The sequence below is a fragment of the Myotis brandtii genome, unplaced genomic scaffold (genome assembly GCF_000412655.1).
Source record: "Myotis brandtii unplaced genomic scaffold, ASM41265v1 scaffold782, whole genome shotgun sequence".
In the NCBI taxonomy this organism is placed as follows: Eukaryota; Metazoa; Chordata; class Mammalia; order Chiroptera; family Vespertilionidae; genus Myotis; species Myotis brandtii.
The window spans coordinates 2,838,326-2,859,712 of record NW_005371138.1 but is presented as its reverse complement, the minus strand read 5'-3'; the positions used below and the strand labels follow the sequence as shown (position 1 = coordinate 2,859,712).

Below are 21,387 nucleotides of genomic sequence, written 5' to 3'. Positions count from 1 at the left end.
TCTCTGTAAAAAAAAAATCAATAAAATATATTAAAAATAAATAAATAAATAAATAAAAATAAAAATAAAAAACTCTCCACAATTATGAAGAGAAGTGAATTTCTAGGGGGAAAAAAGCCCCCTAGAAATTAAACATTAAACATCATACTCAATAAGACTGAATGTCTTTGCCATGAAATAAAGAATTAGGCAAGTATGTCCACTCTCAACACTTATACAAGGTATCACGGACACTAATACTACTACCAGTATGTACTACCAGAGGGCATACATATAAATAGTATTTACTGGAAAAATCTTAGAAGCAGAGAAGTAGGGAGCCACTCTATGTACACTGACTTCTCATTATTCCACAGCATAGACTAGGCACAGATCTTCTGTATACAAAATGGCCAAGTGCAGAGGAGCCTCTCTTGGCTGATGTGCTGGCTGTTTTCTTGAAACTCCTCTGAGAATAAAAATGAGCCCCACCAGCACATTGTGTTACATATCTGTATGTAGCTTTGGAGGGGGAAGTGAACCCCTAGTTTCCTTAAATAACAAGAAATTTATCAAAGGATAGCTGGGTCTGCGAACAGTGGTAAGCAGCATGCATTTCCAGAGCCAAGATATATCCTTAGGGCCCTGAAAAGAACCTTGCATGCCAAGAATACTGACATTAGCTTAAGACCTTGCTGTTTCTACATAGGCTGGCTCAATGGCTCAATTTAGCTGATCCAACTCTCTAATAAGCTACCAAAACAAAGGGAGGACCCTAGCCAATTTGGCTCAGTGGATAGAGCGGTGGCCTGCAGACTGAAGGGTCCCAGGTTCAATTCCAGTCAAGGGCACATGCCTGGGTTGCAGGCTCGATCCCTAGTAAGGGGCGAGCAGGAGGCAGCCAATCAATGATTCTTTCTCATCATTGACGTTTCTATCTCTCTTTCCCTCTCCCTTCGTCTCTGAAATCAATAAAAAAAAATTTTTTTTTAAAAGGGAGGAAATGAGCCTCCAGGGTGATGTACATTTGTCTGTCATTACTACTTACATTCACCATTTTACTAGAAGTGCTAACTAGTGAAATGAGGCAAGAAAGTAAAAAGATCTTCAAATTGGAAAAGAAAGAATTAAAACTAGTAAAATTGTATTTGCAGATGACACGATAATATATAGACCAGCGGTTCTCAACCTGTGGGTCGTGACCCCTTTGGGGGTCGAACGACCCTTTCACAGGGGTCGCCTAAGACCATTGGAAAACACATATAATTACATATTGTTTTTGTGATTAATCACTATGCTTTAATTATGTTCAATTTTTAACAATGAAATTGGGGGTCACCACAACATGAGGAACTGTATTAATGGGTCGCAGCATTGTGAAGGTTGAGAACCACGGATATAGAGAATATCCCAAAAATTTAAAGAGAATTACTAGAATTAAAAAGTGAATTTGGCAATTTTTCAAGATACAAGGTCAATACATAAAAATCAACAGTATTACTATTTACTCACAATAAACAAAAATGAAACGTAAAGAACTCCTTTTATAGCATCAAAAATATAAAATATTTAGGGACATTTTGTGAGGATGTTGGAAAAAGGGAACCCATGTGCACTGTTAATGGGAATATAAACTGGGACAGCCACTATAAAAAGAAGGAGTATGAAGGTTCCTCAAAAAATTAAAAAACAGAACTACCATATAATCTAGCAATCACACTTCTTGGTATATATCCAAAAGAAATTAAATCAGTATCTCAAAGATACCTGCACTCCCATGTTCATTGCAGCATTATTCACAATAGCTAGGATATGAAAGCAACCTAGGTGTCTATCTATGAATGAATGAAGAATATGTGGCATATTGTCTGGCGTGGCTCAGTGGTTGAGCATAGAGATTATAATGCCTTTGTTTTCTTCAAGGATTTTTATAGTTTTGAGTCTAACATATAAATTTTAATCCATTTTGAGCTTATTCTTATGTATGGTGTAAGAAGGTTGTCTAGTTTCATTTTACTGCCCATACCTGTCCAATTTTTCTAACACCATTTATTGAATAGACTACCTTTATCCCATTGTATGTTCTTGCCTCCTTTGTCATATATTAATTTATTATAAAGGTGTGGGTTTATTTTTGGGTAACGCAAAATTTAGAGACAAATAGTATCCTATATAATAAAAGTCTAATATGCAAATTGACCAAACGGCAGAATGACCGGTTGCTATGTCACACACTGACCACCAGGGGGCAGACGCTCAATGCAGGAGCTGCCCCCTGATGGTCAGTGCGCTCCCCTGGTGGTCAGTGCGATGCTCAGCTAGAAGCTGGGCTCACAGGCTGGAAAGCAGAGTGGCGGTGGCAGGAGTCTCTCCCGCCTCTGCGCAGTGCTAAGAATGTCCGATTTTGGTATCCACTGCGGTACCAAATGCCCTTAGAATACCAAGGGATGACTGTATGTGTTGAAGTTGTTAACTAACCCTACTGTGGTAATCATTTCCCAATATGTAAATGTATCAAATCATCATCACACTGTACACCTTAAACTTGCATGTTATATGGCAATTATATTTCAAAAAAGCTGGAAAAAATCATTGTATTATATACTTTGAATGCGTAGTTTATTGTGCATAAATTTTACCTCAATAAAGTTGTTTTAAAAAAAGAGAAAAAATGTATTTTAGAATATAATAGAAGTAATCCTGTTATTTGCAGATTTTTTTTTTAAATATATTTTATTGAGTTTTTACAGAGAAGAAGGGAGAGGAACAGAGAGTTAGAAACATCGATGAGAGAGATCGATCAGCTGCCTCCTGCACAGCCCCGAGTAGGGATGTGCCCGCAACCCAGGTACATGCCCTTGACCGGAATCGAACCTGGGACCCTTGAGTCCGCAGGCTGACGCTCTATCCACTGAGCCAAACCGGTTCGGCTGCAGATTTTTAATATTGCCTACAACTTTTGTGATACTATGTTAGTACAGTTTTGGTATTATTATATTTAAAATCTTTTTTTCTTGAAATATTAATTTTTATTGCATGTAACATTATATTTAAAACTGTTTTTCTTGAAAATAAAATATATATATATAAAAGCCTAAGCAACCATTATGACCGAATGACCAGAACGACTGGAATGACCAGTCACTATGATGCACACCTACCACCAGGGGGCAAATGTTCAATGCAGGAACTGCCCCCTGGTGGTTAGTATGCTCCCACAATGGGAGCACTGCTCAGCCAGAAGCCAGGCTCACGGCTGGTGAGTGCAGCTATGGCGGTGGGAGCCTCTCCCACCTCTGCGGCAGCGCTACCAAGTGGCGGTGGCAGTGGCAGGCACAACAGGGCCAGGATGAGTGGCAGCAGAGCTGTGCCTGGCCCCGGCTGGGGTTCTCCCCGGCCACCTGCCACTTTGGCACTGCTACATCCCTCAGGGGGATGTCGGACTGTTGGTTTCGGCCCAATCCCCGAAGGCCTGGCCGAAATCGGCAGTCCGACATCCCTCCAAGGGGCCACGGATTGCAAGAGGGCTCAGGTCAGGCTAAGGGACCCCACCCATGCACGAATTTGTGCACTGGATCTCTAGTAATAATAATAATAATAATAATAATAATAATAAAATAAACTCTTAAGATAAAGAACCCAGTACATGCTCTCTCTCCAAAGCCTGCCCATGCCTTTATTCTTCAAGCTTGTATCTTTCTTTTCTTTCTGTTAGGGTCCCCACAAGACTTGCAACTAGGGGAGTATTGGGCTACAGCAGCACATCCTGGGCTAACCCCCTTCAAGCCCCTTCTTTTGCCTCTGTAACTTGATTCCTGAGTTCACACAGCCCAGCTGGCTCACTTCTTCTGCCTCTGTGACTTTCTTTCTAAAGGGCCAAGGCACCTCTCTGAGCATTCTGCTCCAGTCTTCTATTTAAGTGTACTTTTGCTTTGCATGCTAAATAAACTTCCCCTTGCACTAGGGGAAAAAAAAAAGGAATGGTCTGGAAAGACCATCCTTATGCAGTTAAAGAGAAAAGACTCACCTGGATTTGAGACAATAAGCATCTTACAGTCGGGACTATACTGGACCAGGGCAGGAATAACTGATTTCATGATATCCACATTACGTTGAACCAGGGAAAGACGACTTTCTCCTTCCTGTTGCCGTACACCTGCTGTGACAATAATTAATTTGGAGTTTGCAGTTACACGATAATCTAAAAGAGAAACAAAAGACAATATTTGGATCATGACTGCCATAATCATTGTTCCTTAATTCTTTAAAAGAGTATTGTATGATCTTGGTATTAAAGCATTTATATACCTTCATGTCTGGCATTTGGAAATGAATAGACTTTCCATGTAGTAATATTATTTTGAATAACCTGAAGGAAGTCTTGTCACTATGACTTAAAAGTTTCAAACAGCTTTTTTTAAAAAAAAAAATAGAACATACTATGCTTTTAAGCAGACATTCTCATTTGTTATTAAGGCCTGAGGCAATGCAAATCAACTCTCTGGCTTCTTGGAAACACTATATATATATCAAAAGCTTAAAACTCTGAAAATGTATGTATCTGTTTCAGGATTCCAAGAGTAGGAATGTATTTATTTCTAATTAGAAGGGACTGGATTTGAGATCACAGGCACATTCTTGATCCAGAAAAGAAAATAAACTACCTTCTAAATCTGATGATCAGTTGTAAAATTGTTTCACCTATGAACAAAAATAGATATAGAGGCAGCATCGAACAGACTGTCAAACTACAGCAGGAAGGCTGGGGAGGGTTTTGGGGGGAGGTAAGAGATCAACCGAAGGACTTGTATGCATGCATATAAGCATAACCAATGGACACAAGACACTGGGGGGTAGGGGAGATCGGGGGAAGGTCAAAGGAAAAAAAAAAGGAGACATATGTAATACTCTTTGTAATACTTTAAGCAATAAAACAAAATTTTAAAATAAAAAAAAAATAGCCCTGACCGGTTTGGCTCAGTGGCTAGAGCGTCGGCCTGTGGACTGAGGAGTCCCAGGTTCGATTCTGGTCAAGGGCATGTACCTTGGTTGCGGGCACATCCCCATTAGTGGGTGTGCAGGAGGCAGCTGATCGATGTGTTCTCTCTCATCAATGTTTCTAACTCTCTATCCCTCTCCCTTCCTCTCTGTAAAAAATCAATAAAATATATATTTTTTTAAAAAGCACCTTGTCTAGGCTAGTCTTGGACTTCAATTTCTGAATGAGATTTGAATAGATATTACATAATGTATCAACTGAATTGGTAATATTTCACTGGGATGCACTAATGTTTGTTATACTTAAACTCTTATTATATTTCAAAATTAATATTTTAAAATAATTGTTTCTATGAATATTAATTTGAATATCTTAAAAGGACATTAAAAGCAAGTTGTTTAAAAATTGTCCTGCCCAGCCGATGTGGCTCAGTGGTCAAACACTTACCTATGTCTTAGGAGGTCGCCAGTTCAATTCCTGGTCAGGGCACATGCCTGGGTTTCAGGTTCAGTCCCTAGTCGGATCATGTGTGGGAGGCAACCAACTAATATTTCTCTCTCTCTCCCTCTCCCTTCCTCTCTCTCTAAAATTAATAAAAACATATATTTTAAAAATTGTCCTTTTAAGTATGAGAAAAATAAAAGTGAAGGAAAACCATAAGAATTTAGTAGAGCCCTAGCTGAGTGGCTCATTGATTGGAGCATCATCCCATACACCAAAAGGTTATGGGTTCGATTCTTGGTCAAGGCACATATAAGAATCAACCAATGAATGAATAAATAAGTGAAACAACAAATCAATGCCCCCCCCACTCTCTCTCTTCCCTGTCTCTCAAATCAATAAATAAAAATTTTAAAAAAAACACTAAAATTAACCTTTTCCACCAACAATCTTTGAAGTAGCAAAGAAAAGACTGCCATGCTGAAGATCCATCATTTCTCCCTTCAACTTGTCCTCTGCGACATCAACAAGGGCGAGTTCATCAGCCAAATCCTAAAATACATTAAAGTTATGAATAAGATATTCTGGAAATGTTCTTATTTTAGGAGAATGAAAAAAAATTTTGTGTGGCTATTTTATACTCAAAGGAGAGTTATATATATATATATACTTTTAAATATATTTTATTGATTTTTTACAGAGAGGAAGGGAGAGAGATAGAGAGTTAGAAACATCAATGAGAGAGAAATATCGAGAATATCCTTGTAGCTTTCTTCTTGAACACATGCATGAGAATTTTCCTAAGATGCATAACTAGAAATGAAATTTTAGGGTCATAGGTTGATATACATTTTCAAATTTACTAGTTACCAAAAATTACTCTTCAAAATGGAGCCATATATGTCTCCTTTTTTTTTTCTCCCCTTGACCTTCCCCCCAGCCTCCCCTACCCCCCAGTGTCTTGTGTCCATTGGTTATGCTTATATGCATGCATACAAGTCCTTTGGTTGATCTCTTACCGCCCCCCCGCCAAAATGATAGTTTTTTAATATGCCTAGAATGGGCCAGAAGTCAAGGTAAACAACAGAATATAATAAAAAGTCATTGTTTTGCCTTCATATAATTATTAATTTTGTTAGAATTGGGTTTCTTCCACTTCAGATAACAGTTTAAAACTGTTGCCCTGGCTGGCTAACTCAGTTGGTTGGAGCATATCCAGATACACCAAGGTTGCAGTAAGATGACATGGTCAAGGCACATACAATCTATACATATAAGAGCCCAGCAACCGAATGGCAGAACAACCACAATGACCAGTCGACCAGTCGCTATGATGCACACTGACCACCAGGGGCCATCCCCCCACCAATGCACAAATTCGTGCACCAGGCCTCTAGTCTATATATATAGAAGGCTAATATGCAAAGTGTCCCCTCGGGAGTTCGACCAGGAGACTGGGAGTTTGATCACAATGACATGCGCTGGCCACCGGGGTTGGCGCGGAACGAAGGAAGTCCCTGGCCAGCAGCCGGAAGGCCCCGATCAGCCCTTGTCGCCAGCCAGGCCTAGGGACCCTGCCTGTGCACGAATTTTGTGCACCAGGCCTCTAGTAAATGCATAAATAAGTGGAACAACAAAGGGATGTCTCTGTCTCTCTGTCTCTATCTCTGTCTCTCTCCTCCCTACCCTCCTTCCTTCCTTCCTTCCCCTCTTCCATCCCTCTCTCCCTTCCTCTTTCTCTCTAAAAACCAATTTAAAAAATAAAGCCTATGAAAAATTATTAAATTCTTTCCAAGGATTTTACTATATTTAGCCCATATGCCTTATTTCTAAATTGGCTAAAGTTGTTTTCAGTATGCATCGTTATGGCCAAATAGAAAAGTAGCCACCTATAGGAACCCTTTCCATGTAGGTCAGTACAGTACAATTAATATCAGCCCTCCAACCTAACAGTAGATGTGCATATAACCAGACCCAACCAATTGTTCCATTCTTCCTTCTGGTCACAGAAATTAGTTCACAAATGGGCATATGGCCCAGGCATAACAAATGGGCACAATGTCTATAAGGTTTGAAAGTGGAAGATGGAAAATTAAGTGTCATTTTTCTTTGGAATCATAACTCTAAGAATGACATAAGACTCTTAAGAATAAACTGTATAGTCATCTTTACCACTACACAGAAAGACCCTGCCTGAGAATTAAGCCAATAGAGGAAAGATAAACCAAGATATACAAATACTGTGTCTCAATATGTATGAATTCTAGAATCTAGTAGTACCTGAAGCTAGCTCTGCTCTTAGGTTTTCTAGTTATGTGAACAATATATAGTCTCTTTATATGCTTACTCTAATTTGAATTGGGTTTTTCATCAGATTCAACAGAATATAAAACTATATAGAAGGAGTGTATTCCCTTAGATTCCAGTGGCCAGATTCCAAAGGTGAGCAATAACAAAAAAGGATACAAGTCCCTATTTACTAATGGTTTTTTCTCAAATCAGATACCATGTCATCTTACTGGACAACTGTAAATTCTAAAATTTACTAAATTATGTGTCATATATCAGGAATAGGAGGAGGATAAGGAGTTTCATCCAGAAGAATGAAACTTTTGGCTAGCTGATTTTTAAAAAAATATATTTTTATTGATTTCAGAGAGGAAGGGAGAGAGAAAGAGAGATAGAAATATCAATGATGAGAGAGAATCATAGATCGGCTGCCTCCTGCATGCCCCCCACTGAGGATCAAGCCAGCAACCCAGGCATGTGCCCTAATGGAGAATTGAACCCAGGACCCTTCAGTCTGCAGGCTGATGCTCTATCCACTGAGCAACACCAGCCAGGGCTAGCTGATTTTTAAAAAACTATGTTTACAGATCCATTTTTACATCAGTCTATATATCTGTCTGGGTCTGGAACAGGAAAACAGAAACCATTCTAAGCATTTCAACGGAAGGAATTTAATATAGGGAATTGTTTAGACAGATGTTGGAGGGATGAAAGAAGAAAAAGGTAACACTTGAGATAACCCAAAGATTGTAACCACAGCTTGAAACTACCACCCCTAAGGCTGAAGGCACAGAAAGACTAAAACATAAAACAGGTGCTTCAGGAACTAGTCTCAGAACTCTGGAGGAGGCAAAATCTGGCTGCTGCTGCTGCTGCTGCTAGCACTGAATGGGCAAGATGAGGCCAATGCTCGAGCTCCAAAACAAACTGGGGGCAGAAAAAACCCCACAAATTCAGAAAAAGGGAGGGAGGGAGGGAGGGAAGGAGGGAGTGGGGAGGGAGAGATGGAGGAAGGAAAGAAGAAGGGAAGGGAGAAAAGGGGAAGGGAGGGGAGAGAGAAGGGGAAAGGAAAGGGGAGGAGGAGGGAGAAGGCATGAATAGCGAATCTTGAAAAATAACAGTTAGAGGTTTTATGCTTCCTGATTTAAAAACTTATTACAAAACTACAGTAATCTAAACTGTGAGGTAATAGAATACAGACATATAGCGCAATGGAACAAAATAGAGAGCCTAGAAATAAACTCTAATGCATATGATCAAGTGACTTTTGGCAAGGGTGCCAAGAGCATTCAACCAGGAAAGGATATCTTTTTAACAAATGGCATATTTTCATATAAAAGAATGAAGTAGGAGCACTTACTTTATACCATATACAAAGTTAACTCAAAATGGATCGAAGATCTAAAACTATAAAACTCTTAGAAGAAAACAGAGAGGAAAAGCTTCATAACACTGAATGTGGCAATGATTTTTAGATATGACACCAAAAGCACAGGCAACAAGAGTAAAAATGATAAACTGAACTACATTAAAATAAAAAAATTCTGTGCATCAAAGGACACAATCAAGAGAGTAAAGGGAAAGCAAGGGAATGGGAGAAAATATGTAAAAATCATGTATCTGATAAGCAGTTAACATCTAGAATATAATAACTCTTGCAACTAAACAACAAATAACTGGATTTTTAAGTGGGCAAAGGATTTTTAAAATTTTTTTTTATTGATTTCAGAGAGGAAGGGAGAGGGAGAGACAGAAACATCAATGAAGAGAGAATCATTGATCAGCTGCCTCCTGCACGCGCCCCCCTGGGGATCGAGCCCGCAACCCCGGCATGTGCCCTGACCAGGACTCGAACCATGACCTCCTGGCTCATAGGTGCAGACACTCGACCACTGAGCCATGCTGGCCGGGCAAAATGGGCAAAGGATCTAAATAGACATTCCTCCAAAGAAGATATACAAACGGCCAATAAGCACATGAAAAGATGCTCTGGAAATGGAAAGGAAAATTAAAAAACTTCCATTTCAAAATAACTTTGTTATTTTATCAAATCGTGTACTTTTTGTTTTATAATGAGCATGTCATACCATTTTTTTTTTTAATTGTAAAGTGGAAGCCACTAGGAAATACAATTTTCACCCATTCCTCCTCAAGGAAGACAATTCATGGATTGAATTGTTATAATGCAATGTCATAACGCTTAACAACGTGCCTACAAATAAATCTGAACTAGTCTAAGAATGGTAAGCTCCAAGTAAATGTTTCTTTTTAAAAATATATATATTTTATTGATTTTTTACAGAGAGGAAGGAAGAGGGATAGAGAGTTAGAAACATTGATCAGCTGCCTCCTGCACATCTCCTACTGGGGATGTGCCCGCAACCAAGGCACATGCCCTTGACCGGAATCGAACCTGGGACCCTTGAGTCCGCAGGCCGACGCTCTATCCATTGAGCCAAACCGATCAGGGCTAAATGTTTCTTAAATTGCGTCAAAATCAGAGGAGAGGAATATGACCAAGAGGGGAAAAAAAGTCAGATGAAGAGGATACATATTTGGGGCCAAGGGATTAGCCCTGCAAACCTGAACTCATCCATCGACAAGGCCCCGAGGCGCTTGACCCTCAGCCCCAGAACAGGCTGATCACTTACCTTCAATAAGATACAAATGGCGCAAGCCATGCCCACCGCACCGACCCCGACGACGGTGATCTTCTGGTGGGAGGTTTTATCTTCCACAACCAGGTTCTTAATAAGCTGCTCCTTGACCGTTGACATTGTGAGAACCTGAGAGAGACGACGCCATTTCAGTGGAATCGAACTCCCTAAATAACGCTCGTCGCGAGCGATGTACTTAGTCACACTGACCTAAGACACCACCTCTGAGTCTGCACCGGGGGGAGCCGGGGTGGAGGGGAAGCCAAAGAGAGGATATTCTGGTCAAAGGTGACGAGAGGTAGTCGGGCCGGGCCTAGGCACCACCGGCTTCCTGAGCTCGCCCTGCCACAGCCACCATTTCCGCCCCCGCGCCGCATACTCACCACTGCTCTGCTTGGCGCAACCCACTACAGACCCTCCGGAAGCATAACACACAGCCTCGCAGGACTTTTAAAAGAGCGACTCCGGAGCACAACAGCCACGGCAGTTGAGGTGCGAAGCCCGGCTGCGGTTATTCCGCGCCCGACACGCCAGCACGCTCCGCGTACGTCAGCACGCAAGCCCCGCCCCCGCCGGCCGGCGCAGGCGCATGGCAGACGCTCGACGTCCTCTAGGTGTGAGCTGGTTGCTGGGTTGCCTGCGATTGCACCCTGCTGCTGTCCGTGTGAAGAATTGAGAGACGATCTTGGAGAGTGTGCAGTCAAGGTGATCGGAGTGTGGTTTCGTTTCCTTCAGGCGGCCTGGGACTGATTTGCGGGCCCTGACTCTTTGGAGACCCCACAACCACCCGGCTAGGCGCTCCAGGCCCCCATGGGAAAGAACCCTCCTGGGAGCACCTCCCGTGTTTAGGGTGGTGCCAGCTTAAAGCAGTAAAGTGTGGATTTAGGAGTGACCAACCCGACTTGGAGAAACATACATTTTGGTGCACTTATCACACCTATGTCCAAACATTCATTTGCAGGAATTTTTTAAAAAATATATTTTATTGATTTTTTACAGAGAGGAAGGGAGAGGGATAGAGAGTTAGAAACATTGATGAGAGAGAAACATCGATCAGCTGCCTCCTGCACGCCCCCCCACTGGGGATGTGCCGGCAACCTAGGTACATGCCCTTGACCAGAATCGAACCTGGGACCCTTCAGTCCGCAGACCAACGTTCTATCCACTGAGCCAAACCGGTTAGGGCATTTGCAGGAATTTTTTAAAATTATTATTAAGCTATGTAACTTCAGGATGGAGTGCTGAAATAATGTTTGAATGTCTCTTGCGAGAATAGAGGGTAATCATGAAAATGAGCTCGGCCGGTGTGGCTCAGTAGTTGAGCATCCACCCATGTACCAAGAGGTCACTGGTTTGATTGCCAGGGTACATGCCCAGGTTGCAGGCTCAGTCCCCAGTGGGGGGTGTGCAGGAGATAACCAATGGATGTTTCTCATCAGTGTTTCTCCCTCTCCCTTCCTCTTTCTCTAAAAATCAATAAAAAAAGTTTTTTAAAAAAATAAAAGAAGCCTAGGTGGGCCTGCGGACTGAAGGGTCCCAGGTTCGATCCTGGTCAAGGGCCCATGCCTGGGTTGTAGGCTTGATCCCCAGTGAGGGACCTGCAGGAGGCAGATGATCAATGATTCTCATCATTGATGTTTCTATTTCTTTCCCTCTCCCTTGCTCTCTGAAATCAAAAATATATATGGCCATGTCTAGTTTTCTAAGAGTGATTTTTAATTTATAACACACAAAGGGACACAACCTCCTCTGTCATTTTTTTGTCATTTGCATTTGAATGTTTTTCAAAATCTAAAGGGTAATTCATTTTCTATATCAAAGCCTATGATTAATATAGTTCAGATCATGCAATAACTCTGCTTAAAACCCTTCAATATTTGCAACAGCATGGATGGAACTGGAGAGCATTATGCTAAGTGAAATAAGCCAGTCAGAGAAAGATAAATATCACATGATCTCACTCATTTATGGAATATAATGAACAACATAAACTGATGAACAAAAACAGACCCAGAGACAGAGAAGCATCGATCAGACAGTCAAACCTCAGAGGGAAGGTAGGGGTAAGGGGGAGAGATCAACCAAAGGACTTATATGCAAGCATATAAGCCTAACCTATGGACACAGACAACAGGGGGGCGAGGGTATGAGTGGGGGAGATGGGGGGTAATGTGGGGATAAGGACACATATGTAGTACCTTAATAAAAAATTTTAACAAACAAAAACCCTTCAACAGCTTTCTGTCACACTTAAAAAAAAATTGCCCTGGTTCGTGCAGCTCAGTTGGGCGTCCTCCTGTGCCCAGAAAGGTTGTGGGTTCCATCCCCTGTTAGGGGGCATGCAGAAGGCAGCCCATTGATGTTTTGCTCTCACTTCAATGTTTCTCTCCCTCTATCTCTAAAAAAAATTCAATTTTTTAAAAAAAGGAAAAAACCAATTTTCACAACCTATGATACATTAAAAATTTGGCCTCCTCACACCTCTGCAACTTCATCTCAAAACACTTTTCATCACACTCTCCCCCAGCTGTTTCTTGGCTGAGAACTTCTTGCTGTTCCCTGTATCTGGAAAGTTCTCCCCCAGCCCTTCTCAAAGTTGATTGCTCACTTTCAGTTTTGAGCATATATGCCACTTCCTCTAGCTTTCTTGACCGATGTGTCAACTACCACCACCTCCCTACTCTTGTTCCTCTTAGGGCCTTTAACCTATTGCCAGCCCCAAGCAAGAGGTTTCTATGGTGGACAGCAGTGGCAGCTGTTGTTGGTCCTGTACTCCCACTTACTTGTGTGCTTCCACAGCAACTCCCTGCCTTTGAACCTCACTTACCACGGGGCTGAGAGGGAGACACTGCTGGCCTACATGACCTCAAAGCTAAGCTCTACATCTGCTTCATACCCCTGTTGGCCTAAGGAGTTATCATCTGGTAGTGACCAAACACCTGTTCTGACGGAAGAAAAGCTCTTCATTCATACCTGCCTAAGGCCTAGGGACATTGGCAGGAGCTAGACATCCTCTCTGCCTGGGTGGGTTCTCTGGTGGCCGTGAGCCAAGCTAACTTCCCATTTTGTTATTTTATGGCAATGTAAATACAAGAGAGCCAAATATGCAAGATTTTTGCATATTCCCACATCTACCAAAGTATAGTAGGCACTCAGCAAAGGATTAGAAAGAACATGGCTTTGAAGTCTTGATAGTTTTATTTTCTCAACATAGGTTTTAGTGGGGTGTGGGGGGGAATATCTATCTACACACAGAGACAAAGATATAAAGGCATATCTATCTATATGAAAGGAGGGTCATGTTGTGACCATTACATTTTTTTCCCCCACTAACTGGCAGTTTTCGTGAGATGGCGGCTAAGACCTGCTTAATCCACTTTACAAGGCATTAAAACTAAAATGAGATGATATTCCATTAAAAAGACTCCGGGCTCCTAGCAGAGTTGGCCTATTCCTTGCCTGGGGCAGAAAGATCCAATGTGTACCTGGAACACTTACTGTGCCAGGAAGCAAGGAAGCTTAACAAGATTAAATCTGAAAAGTCTATGAAAGTTTAAAAGTCTCTTTTAAGCATTATTTTTCAGTCATGTTGGTGTTTACTAATTTATTGTATCAAACAATTTGATATTAAGAAATGTAAATTTAAAAAACATTTTTTTAAAGACTGAAGGTGCCACCCTAACCGGTTTGGCTCAGTGGATAGAGCGTCAGCCTGCGGACTGAAGGGTCCCAGGTTCTATTCTGGTCAAGGGCATGTACCTTGGTTGCGTGCACATCCCCAGTAGGAGGTGTGCAGGAGGCAGCTGATCGATGTTTCTCTCTCATCGATGTTTCTAACTCTCTATCCCTCTCCCTTCCTCTCTGTAAAAAATCAATAAAATATATATTTTTTAAAAAGACTGAAGGTGCCTAACTTAAAAGGCTGTAGGGCCCTAGCTGGTTTGACTCAGTGGATAGAGCATTGGCTTGTGGACTGAAGGGTCCCAGGTTCAATTCTGGCCAAGGGCACATGCTTGGGTTTCAGGCTCAATTCCTAGTAGGGACCTGCTGGAGACAGCCGATCAATGATTCTCATCATTGATGTTTCTCTCTCCCCCTCTCCCTTTCTCTCTGAAATCAATATGTATATATATATATATATATGGCTGTAGGATTACATACTTTTTTTCCCCAGTAAATTGAAAAGTCCCAAGATTAGTGGTGGGAGTGCATAACTATGTGGATCCATAGAATCCTAACTTCATGAGTAAATTTTATGGTAAGTTATAACTTAAAGTTGTTTAGAGTCTACAGGAAAGAAAATTGTCAAGACTACATAAATCAGTCCTGTCATTTTACATTTAAGACACATATAAAAAAAGTGTAATTATTTTCCTTAACTAGCTCTCAGGAAGGAAATTTTGGGGAAAAAATTCTAGAAAAGGGATGACAATAAAGTTGCTCTGGAAGTACAGTTTTTAGGTCTGGATAAGGGTCATAGTTATGGACTATTTTATTTAAAATCATTAAAGATAGTAGTCCTGCCCAGCCAGAGTGGTTCAGTGGTTGAACGGCGACCTTTGAACCAGATTACGGTTTGATAACCAGTTAGGGCACATGCCTGGGTTTGGGGCTCAACCCCCAGTAGGGGGTGTGCAGGAGGCAACCGATCAATGATTCTGTCATCATTGGTTTCTCTCTCCCTCTCCCTTCCTGTCTGAAATCAATAAAAAATAAAAATAAAAACAGTAGTCCCTCCACTTATCCAGTTTTGCTTCCCATGCTTACCCATAGTCAAATGCAGTCTGAAAATATTAATTGGACCATTCCAGAAATTATTCATGTTTTAAATCACACACCATCCTGAGTAGCATGAGAAAATCTTGTGCCATCCCACTTCATCCTGCCTGAGCCATGAATCATCCCTTTGTCGAGATTATCCACATGGTGCACACTACCCACCAATTAGTCATTTAGTAGCCGTCTCGGTTATCAGCTCAACTATTATATCGCAGTGCTGATGTTCAAGTAACTTTTATTTGACCTAATGCCACATTCATAACTTTAATCTTGGTTATAATTATTCTATTTTATTGTTAATTTCTCACTGCTCCTAATTTATAAATTAAACTTTATCATATCCCATATGTATGGTAAAAAACAGTATACATAGGGTTTGGTATTGTCTGTGGTTTCTAGCATCCACTGGGAGTCTTGGATGTATCACCCATGGATGAGGGGGGAATACTGTACCATTATGTTACTGGCCTCCAGAAAACAAAGTTTCTTAAATATCTGTGTGTTCCCCTGTGTTGGTAAAGTACCACTGCTTATGTTCAGTTAGCAAATGTCTTTTACATTAGTTTGTAGTATGTTATATACATGAATTGTAGGGTACAATTATGATTAGCACTATTATCCAGTTATCTTATATAATACTTTACGGCTTAGTTTATTAAAATAATTTTTAAAATGGAAATGGTACCAAAATAACCTAATCAATCTAGCCACAGCCTTAATCTGTTAATTCAGATAAAACTAAAGTCTGGTCAATAGTAAATATTCCTTAAAAAAAAAATCATTGCAGCTCAATTGGTTCAAGCACCATCCCATATACCAAGGTTGTGTGTGGATTCAATGCCCAGTAAGAGCACTTACAAGAATAAACCAACGAATGCACAAATTAGAACAACAATAGGTGTTTCTTCCTCTCTAAAATCAACCAATAAATAAACAAAAATCATTGCAGTTGCCCAAGAATAACGCGTAGTAGCTCCCAATAATGTAATGAATAGTAGCTTTATGATTTTATATCATAACAAATTAACATGGTAGTCACTGTTCAAGGTTTATTTGGCATTTTAGTTGGTATGACACTTGGATAGTTGGCTGTATTATTTTTATGTAGACTTTTTATATTATATGGCAATGTACACTAATCTGATACATATAGTACACAGAATAGATCCTTTGGAACAATTATGCACAAGACATGCAGTATTGGACTTATACATCGGATCCCAGGATGTGATTGGAGAAAAAAAAAAGTTGGACTAGGCATGTTGGGTAAAGGAACCAGAAGTTATATAACACACAGTGAACACACATCTAGTCTGAAGGGCAACTGTAGCGTGAGCAACATTGGCAGTGGTGCCTTTGAGGAGGTGGAACTATTTCACACTAACCAGTTTAGGACTATACAAGATAAGGATCAGGATGCAGATGCTGGGTTTTATGAACCATTACTAGATTTCTATATTTAGGAAACCAATGTTTTTAGTCAGAGATCAGATAAAAAGGACAATAGGTACAATCTCCAACTAAAATCCTGCTATAGCCTAGACAGTGAGGTGGTAGGACATTAGGAGACTTTAAGACTGCAGCTCCTCTGGATCCCCCAGTGTGTCTGCACTCTTCTTCAAACGGGCCTCTTCCTCAGGTGTCAGGGTCACCTTCACAACATCTGAGATTCCATTCTGTCCCAAGATGCAAGGAACACTAAGGAAGACATCGTCCTTTATTCCATAGAGACCCTGAAGACAAAATGAAAAATACTTTATGTTTTTTCTATACATTTTGGGGTCTCCCAAGACTTTCATTCTCTACAATTATGAAGCTTCTTTGATATAAATGGATAAGTAGAAATTCCTTTCCAGATTTTCAGTTAGGATGTAATCAACAGTGTAAAATAAAGTCATTAAAATTGCAGCAAGATTTCCATTCTAGACTCTGGCCAGATAGCTCAGTTGGTTAGAGCATCGTCCCGATATGCCAAGGTTGCCAATTCAATCTCCAGTTAGGGCACATACAAGAAGCAAGCAATGAGTTCATAGGTAAGTGGAATAGCAAATAGATGTTTCTCTTTCACTCTCTCTGAAATCAATCAATAAAAAATTTAAGAAAAAATTTCATTCTAAAAGAAAATCTAAGCTATTGCTATTATCCATAGTACTTTCCAATTTTTACTGATAACACTTTGGTAACTGTAAATTGAGTGTGATTTCCATTTTTCCCAAAAGAAGAAATTCTGTTTCTTTTAGTCTTCCACCCATCTGAACATAATTGAATAGATTTTAAGTCAACAAGTTATCAAGTATCTATGTGCTAAACACAGTGCTAGTGGACATTAATCTTAATGCTTGCCCATGTTTCTTCCAAAAAAGAAAGTTACAGGTGCATTAATTTCTTAAATCAATGACTGAGGACGTACATTAATCTAATTGCTTTCTCAAAAGAAATTGTTTTTTAAAAGTATAAATAATGACATTCAAGTACAACGTATCACTACATAGACCTACCTTAATCATGGTGGAAATAGGATGTCCCCGCCTAAGATTCTTCATCATACTTTCTGCTAAATCTGCCACAGATAGGCCAATGGCCCAGGATGTATAGCCTTTCAGTTTAATTACCTCGTAAGCACTGTAGGGTAGGAAATCACAGGGAAGGGCAGGAAAAAGTAAGATAAGAGAAACAAACAAACAAAAACAACACACAAAGCTTTTACTGAACATAAGCTTTACAGTGAATAATGCCACAAAGATGCATTATACACACAAGAGTAGACCTTTCGCTCTAGCCGGTTTGGCTCCGTGAGTAGAGCGTCAGCCTGCGGACTGAAGGGTCCTAGGTTGCGGGGCTCAGTCTCCAGTAGGAGGTGTGCAGGAGGCAGCCAATCAATGATTCCCTCTCATCATTGATGTTTCTATCTCTCTCTTCCTCTCCCTTCCTATCTGAAATCAATAAAAATATGTTTTTTAAAAAAAGAGTAGATCTTTCCATGAATGGAAGGATATTATGTATAAGGATGTTCACAATAGTATTGTCAGCAATAGCAAAAACCTGACAACAAGCCCAATTCTCTCCAACAGAAGAATGAATAAACTATGGTATACTCATACATTGAAATATTACATAACTATCAAAGCAAATAACTATATTGTCTTGCAACAAAACAGATGATTCTTTAAGATATAACATTGGATTTAAAATAAATCCAAGAATACATAAACATGCTTACTTAGGATTATCTCAAGAGTGTGAGGGAGCTGAGGGTTGGAGGGATGAGTGAGAGAAGCAGAGAATTCACTCATTTCCAAGCACCAGCAGACTAGTAATTCTAACCCAACAAACACTACAGTTAGTTGATAGCTACTCTAAGTGTTTCTTGGGTTGTGCGGTGGGTTCACAGGTTTTACTTAAACAAATACAAGCCATTGAAGTAAAGATTGGATCTCAAATAGGGTAGACTTAATCTAACTTAATAATTTACAATATAAGCAGAAAGATTTATCATACTATAAATTGGGAATTATGGCAAAAGATAGACTGTAGCATTAATAAATGTCTATAATCTTTAATATCTTTACCTCTTTTTATAGTATGATCTTTAACAAGGCTTTAGAAAACGAGTTTTCTCTCTAACAAAATATACTCAAATGCAAATGCTAGTAAACTTTTAATATTTTAAATAATACAAACAATAAAGTTTAATCTCACATGCTGCCAAATTATGAGACATATTACCTGTCAACCACCTGTTTGTGAACTTGTTTCCACTGTTCCTTATCTGCATCAGTGCCTAAATCAGGGTGCAGATTCTTTAGGGAGACACCAGCAACATTCACTCCACTCCATACAGGAACTAAAAGAAACAGTACAAAATTCACTTATTTCCAGGCACCAGTCAGCAACTAGTAATTCCGACCCATTTTTCTAATTCTCTTTTATCTGGGGAGTATTACCCTTTTTAGTAGATACTCAAGACTACAATACCTAAAATAAAAAGAAATGAAAAAGAAAAAAAATAAATGAAAAAAAGACTACAATACCCTTACTTTTAGATTTTCATTTGTTTATATTTTATTTTAAAACTAAGAATTTCTACAATATTCTAACCTATTTTCCTAACCAACTGGGATGCTTAATAGACATATATTGGAATATAAAGATAGTATAAGTTTATAAGGAGAATTATCGTGGCATAAGGAACTGAGAATTCTGCAAAAATTATAGCACTTCTACTGTAATAATAGGATTTTTTCATACTCTCCATTTGACATGACTGACCTTTTCAGGGCTAAACAGTGCAAGACAATTATAAACAGCTATGATATTGAGTGATTGAGGTCTTATGTAATGTCCATGGTTAAGAAGTAAAATAAATTTCATTCCCCACCCTGCATGCCAGGTAAATGTCATGTAAGATGCCTAAAATCTTAACAATTCTTAGCATTAAATTACACAAAAAGTAGATTTCTGAAAACCATTCTACCTTGATGAATGGATATCTGATTTAGGCTCCAATTTAATAAAACTGTCAATTTTTTACACAATCTTTTGAAAACAGAAAGAGGAAATAGGTATGCTTACCACTAGAGTCTCCATGCTCCCCCAGGACCCACCCATGACAGCTTAATGGGTGAACTCCCAGCCTCTCCCCCATCAGGTATCGGAAACGGGCTGAATCCAGATTGCAACCACTTCCAATAACACGGTTTTTGGGAAAGCCGCTTAACTTCCAAGCCACATAGGTCAAGATATCCACTGTGAAGAAAACATTTAGGCAAAGATACCAGGTGAATGATTAGATAATGATTAGCCACTGAAGATATACGGCGGAGGCCTGCCTGAGCTTTGCTGCTGCTGGTGTAGCCACTGCCTTTGTCTACGCCTCCACCATGCTGCCCTACACCATGGTCTACTTCCCTGTTTGAGGGCGCTGTGAGGCCATCACACGCTGTTGGCTGGCCAGGCCCAGAGCTGGAAGGAAGAGGTGGTGACTAAGGAGACCTGGCTGCAGGGCTCCCTCAAGACCTCCTGTCTGTACAGGCAGTTCCCCAAGTTCCGGGCTGGAGACCTCACCCTGTGCCAGTCCAATGCCATCCTGTACCACCTGAGCTGCTCCCCTCGGGCTACATGCGAAGGACCTTCAGGAGGAGACCCTGGTAGGTGTGGTGAATGACAGCATGGAGAAGCTCTGCTTCAAGTACATCACCTTCATCTACACCAACTGATAGGCAGGCAAGGAGGACTATGTAGAGGAACCGTCTGGGCACCTGAAGTCTTTTGAGACCCCGCTGTCCAGAACCATGGGTAACGTGATGATCTCCTTCGCAAACTACAACCTGCTGGACTTGCTGCTGAATCACCAGGCCCTGGCCACCCACCGCCTGGACTCCTTCCCCCTGCTCTTGGCCTACCTGGCTCACCCAAGTGCCTGGCCCAAGCTCAAGGTCTTCCTGGCCTTCCCCCAGCACGTGAGCCTCCCATCAACAGCCATGGGAAACAGGGAGGGCTTGTGCCACCCTCAGCAGGTGGCAGGGGTTGCCTGCCTCCCTTTTCCCAAGGACCAATACAATTTTCAAGAGAGAGAAAAAGACATAGGGCTCTGTATGGATCTTGATCATGATCATGGTCAATGTTTTTGTTAATATTTGTAAACCTCTATAACATGTATAATATAGCAAAACATTAAGTATCCAATAAATGTAATTTAATCAAAATAAGCTATGCATCAATTAAGAGGATAACACATTAGCCATAAACTTATACCTTATCCAAGGTGTTCTTGCACAAATAACTAATTTTAAAGTTCCAACTGCATTCAGAGGCATTGTAACCTATCCCCTTTCATGCTTTAAATTTAACTATTTTACAAAAAGAAAAATCCACTCCCAGGAAGAAAGTGAAAGATGAGAAATATGTGTATACAGAATATAATATATACTATCAGTTTTACTCTCGCTCATGTATTGTTATGCAATTAAAAACCTCACCTGGATTGGAAACAACAAGCAGTTTACAGTTGGGACTGTATTTTACAACATTAGGAATGACGAATTTAAAGATGTTCAGGTTACACTGGACCAAATTAAGGCGGCTTTCTCCCTCTTGTTGAAGTGCCCCAGCTGTGATAATAACCAGCTTGGAGTTTGCAGTCACACTATAGTCTAGACAACAGAAAACAATAATTAGATTAAGGCCTTTAAGAGATCTCCAATACCTAGCCGGCAAAAAATTTTTCCATCAACTTTTTTTTTG

General features: G+C 40.3%; 2 protein-coding genes and 1 pseudogene across 6 annotated transcripts in view; 1 reads left to right on the top strand and 2 right to left on the bottom strand.

Moving 5' to 3' along the window:
* Nucleotides 1-10,858, bottom strand: part of LOC102248312 (L-lactate dehydrogenase C chain) — a 28,378-nt gene extending 17,520 nt beyond the window's left edge. The window contains exons 1-4 of the mRNA XM_005883334.2: nucleotides 10,749-10,858; nucleotides 10,360-10,494; nucleotides 5,854-5,971; nucleotides 4,007-4,180 (exon numbers count right to left, since the gene is read on the bottom strand). Coding sequence (XP_005883396.1) covers nucleotides 4,007-4,180; nucleotides 5,854-5,971; nucleotides 10,360-10,485 — 418 coding nt within the window. The 5' untranslated portion in view covers nucleotides 10,486-10,494; nucleotides 10,749-10,858. The remainder of the gene's footprint in view (nucleotides 1-4,006; nucleotides 4,181-5,853; nucleotides 5,972-10,359; nucleotides 10,495-10,748) is intronic.
* A 5,573-nt stretch (nucleotides 10,859-16,431) lies between these two features.
* Nucleotides 16,432-21,387, bottom strand: part of LDHA (lactate dehydrogenase A) — a 15,670-nt gene continuing 10,714 nt past the window's right edge. For 4 of the 5 annotated variants that reach the window (XM_005883332.2, XM_014530888.1, XM_005883333.2 and 1 more), the window contains exons 4-8: nucleotides 21,123-21,296; nucleotides 19,717-19,890; nucleotides 18,871-18,988; nucleotides 17,643-17,766; nucleotides 16,432-16,877 (exon numbers count right to left, since the gene is read on the bottom strand). In XM_005883332.2, the coding sequence (XP_005883394.1) occupies nucleotides 16,716-16,877; nucleotides 17,643-17,766; nucleotides 18,871-18,988; nucleotides 19,717-19,890; nucleotides 21,123-21,296 (752 nt within the window). In that variant the 3' untranslated portion in view covers nucleotides 16,432-16,715. The remainder of the gene's footprint in view (nucleotides 16,878-17,642; nucleotides 17,767-18,870; nucleotides 18,989-19,716; nucleotides 19,891-21,122; nucleotides 21,297-21,387) is intronic. The other variant, XM_014530889.1, reaches the window with a different exon arrangement.
* On the top strand, nucleotides 19,898-21,114 carry LOC102247340 (annotated as a pseudogene).